The 6,977-nt window shown below is 56.5% G+C and overlaps 1 protein-coding gene across 1 annotated transcript; it reads right to left on the bottom strand.

The window, feature by feature from the left end:
* Positions 1-325: 325 nt before the first annotated feature.
* On the bottom strand, positions 326-6,477 carry LOC142024600 (C-signal-like). The gene is made up of 6 exons (XM_075016730.1): positions 6,331-6,477; positions 5,260-5,311; positions 4,369-4,562; positions 2,443-2,601; positions 1,379-1,498; positions 326-523 (listed from the first exon to the last, which is right to left on the bottom strand). Exons 1-6 carry the CDS (start codon positions 6,475-6,477, stop codon positions 326-328), a joined length of 870 nt encoding a protein of 289 aa, XP_074872831.1.
* Positions 6,478-6,977: the final 500 nt, after the last annotated feature.

Genomic DNA, 6,977 nt, shown 5'->3' with positions numbered 1-6,977 from the left:
CATCAGCCGGGGTAGCTCGGTGTGGCTAAATCAATACTCTGCATGAGACTGGGAGAAGGGATGTCAGTGCCTATGGGTTCTCTCTGGGCCTCTTGCCTGAAGCAGTGAAGTCCTGGGTGTTTTCCCCACCCCTGGCTGCCACCACCAGCCACCCCATCCCAGCAGGCCACCCAAAGGTCGTCCCTTGCAGGCCAGCTCTGGTCTTTGGCTGTGGGGGGAGGAACCAATGATCACATGGCAGCTCCACCCGGGCGCAGCTGGTGGCTTCCAGGAGAGGACAGAACATGCCAGTCTCAGTCAGGGCTGCTGCCTTAGCTCAGTGGGTTTATTGAGGACACAGGCATGGCTGACAGCGTGGTGCCTGGAACAGGCTGGCCTGAGGCTCCTGGAGCAGGGCTGGGAACATCTCATCAGGGATGAGAACTTTCCCTTCCCAGGCCACAAAGTCCCCGTTGTCCTTCTCGGAGAGCGTGGAGAGCACTTGCAGCATCCCTCGGACACTCTCGTCCACCGTAATTGGGTGCTGTGGGGGGAAAGCAGAGTGAGTGGGGGCGAGCCTGCTCTGGGAGTGACCCAGAGCACCAGGGGCCCACAGACAGGGTCCAGCTGGTGTTCCCTTGAGCTTTCCCTCCCCTCAGTGGCATGAATTTTCTTATGTGTCTCAAGGCAAAGGGAAGTGCAACACGCAGCTGTTATGTGACACCTCACCTGCACCCTGGTGCACATAACACAATTCATGTGGTGAGAGTGGAGGCAAGAGGTCTGAGTGAGGGAGGGGCTCCAGGCTGGGACAGAGGGTTGGGGTGCAGGAATGTGAGGGCTCTGGCTGGGAGTTCAGGCTTTAGGGAGATGCTGGAAATTAGGGATTTGGGTTGCCAGAAGGGAGCGCTGGGTGTGGAAGGTGCTCGGGACAGGGGGTAGGTGTGAGGATGGGGGTCCAGGCTGTGGGCTGGAGCGCTGGAGTGGGTTTAGGCTCTGGGTTGGGAGTGGGGTGTAGAAGGGATCCAGGGTCCAGGCTGGGAGTTGGGATTTGGGGTACATGAGGATACTAGGTGGAGATCACAGATTGGACCCCCATGCCAGTATCTGTGAGATGATGCCCATGACAACAAATTCCTACTGTCCAGCTCCCCACAGCAGCAGCTCTGCTCCCCTTCACTCTGGGATGCCAGCATCTTGAGGAACTAAGCAAGCGGCAGCAGGAGGTTGGAAGCCCAGGGCACAACATTAAATCCCTGAGGGAATCTGAGTGGGACACAATCCCTCCACAGAGGGCAGAGGTGGAGGGCAGGACAGGTTCCAGCATGACCATTACCCCTACAAAGAACATCTGCCTCAACATGTGGCTACCACTGGCCTCTCCCAGCAAGGTACTGACCTGGATGGAGCTGAAATTCCCCATGTCTGTCTGCACCCAGCCAGGATGGACAGCAACACTCAGGATCCCATCTCTGCTGTACCTCAAGGCCTGGCACTTGGTGAGCATGTTCAGAGCCACCTGAGGACAAGATGCCATGAGCAGAGATAGCAGAGTGTGGGGGAGGTCATGCATCCTGTAGGAAACGACCAACACTCCTGAAGGGAGAGGTGGGACAGACAGACAAAGGGGTGAGAGCAACATTCCTTTTAATTTCATCTTTCTACATGCAGAATAAATTTTATGTACACTGAGGCATGTGCAGATGGGCACCGCCAATAGAAACACATGCTGCCAGCTGCGGGTGCTCTGCTAATCAGCTGGGCAGCATTTGAATTTCTCCTGGATGGCTGCCCAAGCACTCAGCTCGTAGGAAGCACTTGTGAGAAGAAAACACTACTGTGAGCTGCACTCTCTTGTGCTCTCAATTATGACAGCAAGCCATAGAGATGCGGGTGTAGCTGCACTTTGATAAGCCACTGATGCTGAGGCCTCCAGTGACCTGTGACAGGTGATCACACCTGAGAGCCGTGCTTAAGCTGCTCTTGGATATGCAGGATCTGGGCCAATAGGGGAAAGTGGAACTGTGACATCGATGCTCCTTTGGGTTCCCTCACAACTCTTGCAGGCACCGTGAGGATTTGGCCCCCTGGAGCTGAACTGGGGTTGGTGTCTAGATGGGGTATGTCCACCCCGGGAGGGGGTAGAATTAAGAGCTCTTCAATGGTTCTTCCCTGAGCTGAGACTGGCTAGACGGGGTCTGAGCTGCTCCCAGCCCATCACAGTGTGGGGATTTCTCCAGCGGGATACAGGCACAACAGAAACTTCCTCACCGGATGGGAGCTCTGCTCTGAAGTCTAAGTGAATTGCAGACAGGCAACAAACTGCCGGCCCTGCCCAACACGGGACTGGAGGCTGGAGTGGTGGAAGTAGGATGGGGAATAAGGGGAACACACCAAGCGACGCGAATTTGTGTAAGTAGCAAACCCAGCCAGCGGTCAGGCCCTGCTGGGTGTGCCCTGTACCTTGCTGCAGCGATAGGAGATGATTTGGACCATTTCCCAGCCACAGACATTCTGGATGGAGCCAGCCATGCTGGACATGTTGGCGACGGCCGCCTTGCTGCAGCTCAGCCCTCTCTGGGGGCTTCCCTGGGCAGCCTGCTTCAGCAAGGGCAGGAAGGCCTGGGCAGTGGGGAGAGCAGAGCAGCCATGGGGTCAGAAAAGGAACCAGCATCATGCTCGTGAGGCAGGGCACCAGAAGGGAATGGGTCTCTGCTCTTCCGGTTGATGCCCAGCCCCTGGCCAGGCCAGAAGCAGGAGCCCCACCCAGGCAGGTGTGCAGAGCTGTGGATCCTATTCATACCCTGTAGGGGCCAACAATGATCCCCAAGTCATGTCCCTGTGTTCAGAGTCCCCATCCAGGGCAGATGGGGGAGTCTGTGGTTCCCCACAGCTGCCCACATGGCTCTGACCATGGCTCAGTGACGGATCTTCAGCAAGGAGGCTTTGCCTGGGCCTGGCTGAAAGTCAGAGCCAGGGCACAGTAAGAGTCATGTGGACACCTACGGGGACCCTCACTATGTCCTAGTCAGGAGCCCTCAGGCTCAGAGACTCAGGCTAGATGCTGCTCCCCCAACCACCTACTTTGGGGAGGAGGAAGGGTCCAAGATGCCCAGCCAGGAGCTAGGGTGTGGGGGGAGAGGAGTGGAAGGATGAGGACCAGGAAGGGCACAGAGCCTCCCCACAGCCCTGCCGGGGGTTGGAAGAATCTCTTTCCCCTGTTGTGAGGCACCTGCCTATCGTCTGCCCTTGGCATGAAGCTAACGTCTGTGCTGGCTCTGGATCAGGTGCCTGAACCCCCCCGGCCTCTGGCCACACAAGCCCTGCTTCCCTGGCCTGTGCCGGACTGGGTCTCTGCACACAGGCCAGTGACAGACCCACCCTGCATGGAGCCTCTGAGCCTGTCCTGCCCCCCAGCCCCTTCTGCTCCACCACATGCAGGGTCAGCAGGCCTGCTGCTCACAAGGCAGCCTAGGTGAGCCCTCCTGGGGACCATCACTCTGCTGAGCACCCAGCACTGAGATGGCTTTGTAGTGAACACATGGGGAAGCTCATTTTTGGGCCGTCGAGTTAGTGCCAGTTCCTCTTGCAACTGACTCAAAAATTCCCTCAGGGTGGGGCTGAAGTGTGAGTGGGGGGGTGCAGTGTGGGTGGGGCATCAGGGGAAGAGGCTGAGTGGGGGCAGGGCATGGGGAGGACAGCTGCCGGTGTTCAGACCCAGACCTCCATTCGTGAGCATCATGAGCTGCCCAGGGGGTCCAGGGGCCTTAGACAGATGCTCACAAGCACTCAGTGCCTTGGTAAAAGAGGGAAACAGCCCTGATAGCCCCTTCCTGCTGCTCATCCCACTGGGGCCTATTCGTCAAGGAGAAAAGATATGTTTCTGCTCTCACGGGTCCATGACCCCTAGTTCCTGGCTGTGGCCCTGTGCCCAGGAGCCTCAGCCCGGGCAGCCAGAGACCATCTTGCAGCTGCACACTGCAATCACCCTCGTCCCCTGAGGAGACAGGTGCCCTTCTGCCAGCAGGGCCCCAGCTGTGGGGTGTAGGGAGAGCCACAATGCCACACATAATGGTGGGATTGGGGAGACAAGAGGTCTCTTGTATGAGGTAACAGGGGCCTCATGCATGGCACTGTCCTTGCACTGATGCTCTGGATGTTGAAAATTGAGGGATTGAAATGCTGTGTGCTGTAGAGCCAGGGCCATACAGCGATCTGGGGGTGAGGTTTCATTTCTGAGTGGTTCAAGTCCCATAATGCACTTGTAGCCTTTGTGCTACCAGCCAAGGCCCCACATTGATCCAGTTACCCAAACCTAGGGAAGGGAGGACTCCTGGCCCAAGCACAATCAAACCCTGGTGCATCTGGCCACGTGCTCCCTGTCAGGACCCTTATCTGGCTCATCAGCAAGGGCCCAATCACTTTGGTTGAATACACCAGGGCCACGTCCTCTGGTGTCTCCAACTCCAGCATGTTCAACTTCAGTATCCCAACGTTGTTTATCAGCACACTGAGCCCCGAGCCTTTCAGGTGTACCTCAACTCTGGGTGCTGCCTCCTTGATGCTGGCTGGGTCTGTGACTTCTACGTTGACAGATCAGGGGGTCAAGTGCATGATTCCTCCTCTCTGATGTCACTCCCACCAGAGCATGTCTCCCTGGGCCAGAGGGCTTCTTACATTGGGCTCAGAGGTGGGAGAGGGGTTGGGGAAGGGAGTTGGGGGGTGGGGACTGCTGCTGGGTCCAGGCATGGGGAGCTGTGCTGGAGCAACAAGAGGAAAGGCTAATTTAGAGAGACAATTATGACCAGTTCCTTGGCCAATCTGAGTAGCCTAGAAAATGTAAATGTGCTGGAGTTAATGATTAGTTCCTAAATGTGGCGTTGGTCTGACTTAGACAAAGGAAGTGGATGATTTAAAATTGTTTGTGATGCATTGTAGGTGAGAGCAGTCCCCAGCTGGACTGCAAGGCTCCATCCCAGGGGTAAGAATGCTGGACAGAGCTGCCCATGTGTGATTCTCACATGAGAGGCCTGCCACAGGGTATCCCTTGGGCTTTCCAGCCTCTCCAGAGCCAACCTACCCAGCCAGACTCTTCACTCACCCCTGCTCCTCTGGATCTAGGTAAGGTCAATGGGATCTCAGTGATTATTGACTCTGGTCCTGTTCTTCTCACTGGGAGCGGGAGGGCCTGGAGACAGGGACATGGAGGGGTATAGGAATGGGAAGAACATGCCGCGGGGAGAGGGAACCTCAGCTCTGGGCCTGGAACTGGGCACCCACTGAGCACAACGATCACCAGGTTTGGAAGTTTGGCTGCTAGGTTGTGCAATTCCTAAAAAAGAATAAAGTTCATGGTTATGGACATTGGGCCCACACCCAGGGCCAGGCCGGGCACAGTCCAGATCCCCTCTGACCCTTGGCACCAAGTCAATGTCTTACTGCTTTCCTCTGCCAATACTTTTTGTGCAGTGTCCTGCCCTGAGGTTATGGGACCAGAGGAGCATTCTAATCGCCCCTGAACATTTACACTGCCGTCATGTAATTCAGTGAGATGGAGTCATGGACCCAAATCACTTCCCCATCACAGACACACCTGTGTTCCTTCAGTGCCCTCTGCAAATCTGTGTCCCATGACTAGGCCAGGCACACAGACTGTGCAGCACGGGTGGGCCATTGGGAATGGGGATGCTGGGGAGGAGCAGGGCATGGGGGAGCAGCAGGCAGGGCTAGGAATTGGACGGGAATGTGGAGGTAGGAGGGAGACTGATAGGGATTGGGAGGAAGGTGTTGGAGGGCAGTTCCCTCAGGGGTGGTAAAGGGAGTCCCCTCCCAGCAGCTGGTGGCTGCCAGTGTCACAAGCTCTCATCAGCTGGTTGTGAGTGGGGAATTTGTCAGCTGTGGAAGGAGCTGATGCCATGACCCAGAAGTTACTCGGAGCCTACAGTTCCCCAGGCTGGGTGCGGGAGCAGAGCTGAGAAGGCAGAGGGCTGAGGTAGCGGCAGACAAGGGAGGGGTTGAACTCATAATCTGGGCTCTCTGGAGGCTGGCAGGACTGGGTATAGCTGTGCTATAGTCACTAAGTACCTATGCTGGGCGAGCCTGTCCACAGCCCCTGGGTAGTTAGCCCAGGCCCAGCCAGTGCTGCCACATCCTCGGTGCTCTGGGATTTGAGCTGCCAGGTGTAGAGGTAGTTTGGGTGCAGCTGCGCACCTTCTAGCCAGAGCAGTGTCTGCAGTCACGGCCTGCTCTGGTGTGTGGGTCCCGGCACCCCTGAGACTGGAAGCCCCTTAAGCAGGTTCCGCTTCCCCTTCTAGCTACTACTAACTCCATCTCCCCTTGTGATGTTCTCACCTGCATTCGCTCTCCCACTGGGTCCCGGCAGGTGGCAAACACCCACTCTGGTGGGTTCCAGTTCCTCAGAAGCTGCTTGATGAGTCCCAAGCCGATTCCTTGATTGGCCCCGGTCACCAGAACGCCGCGGAGATTCAAGCCAGCCATGGTCCCTCACTGGCCTCTGCTCAGTGAGAGCTGCACTAGTCAGAGCCCCGACTTCCCTGCCTGCCCACAGCTGGGGTTGCATAATGATACCTCCAGGGAAATTACTCTGCTGCGTTCAGGTGACTAGACAGGAAGAGATGGAATGAGCCAAACCTTATTCATCTATTTGTTACCCCTCCTCTCTGGGTGAGTGGATCAGCTGGTTTGGCTACTACTTACTAACATTTTGGTGCAGGGCCAATCAAGTGCTGGCCACCTTACTGTGCCGGAGGGCAACACCCCTGTCCTGATTGTACCCTGAGCGAGGAGTCACTGCAATCATGATCTGCGTTCCACAGCTGTCAGTGGTGCTGTACGCAGAGGAGGGAGAAAGTGGGAGAGGGTGAAAAGCTGGAGAAGCATGTGGTTGGAGGTGAGGATTTTGCTGTAAAGTTCTATGGCTTGTTAATTTTGGCACTTAAGTAGAGGGCAAGACTCTGAATGGCTAAGGATGTAGACGC

The sequence above is a fragment of the Carettochelys insculpta genome, chromosome 22, assembly GCF_033958435.1.
Source record: "Carettochelys insculpta isolate YL-2023 chromosome 22, ASM3395843v1, whole genome shotgun sequence".
Taxonomy (NCBI): domain Eukaryota; kingdom Metazoa; phylum Chordata; order Testudines; family Carettochelyidae; genus Carettochelys; species Carettochelys insculpta.
Note: the sequence above shows the minus strand (reverse complement) of the source record. Positions and strands in the feature narration are given on the sequence as shown.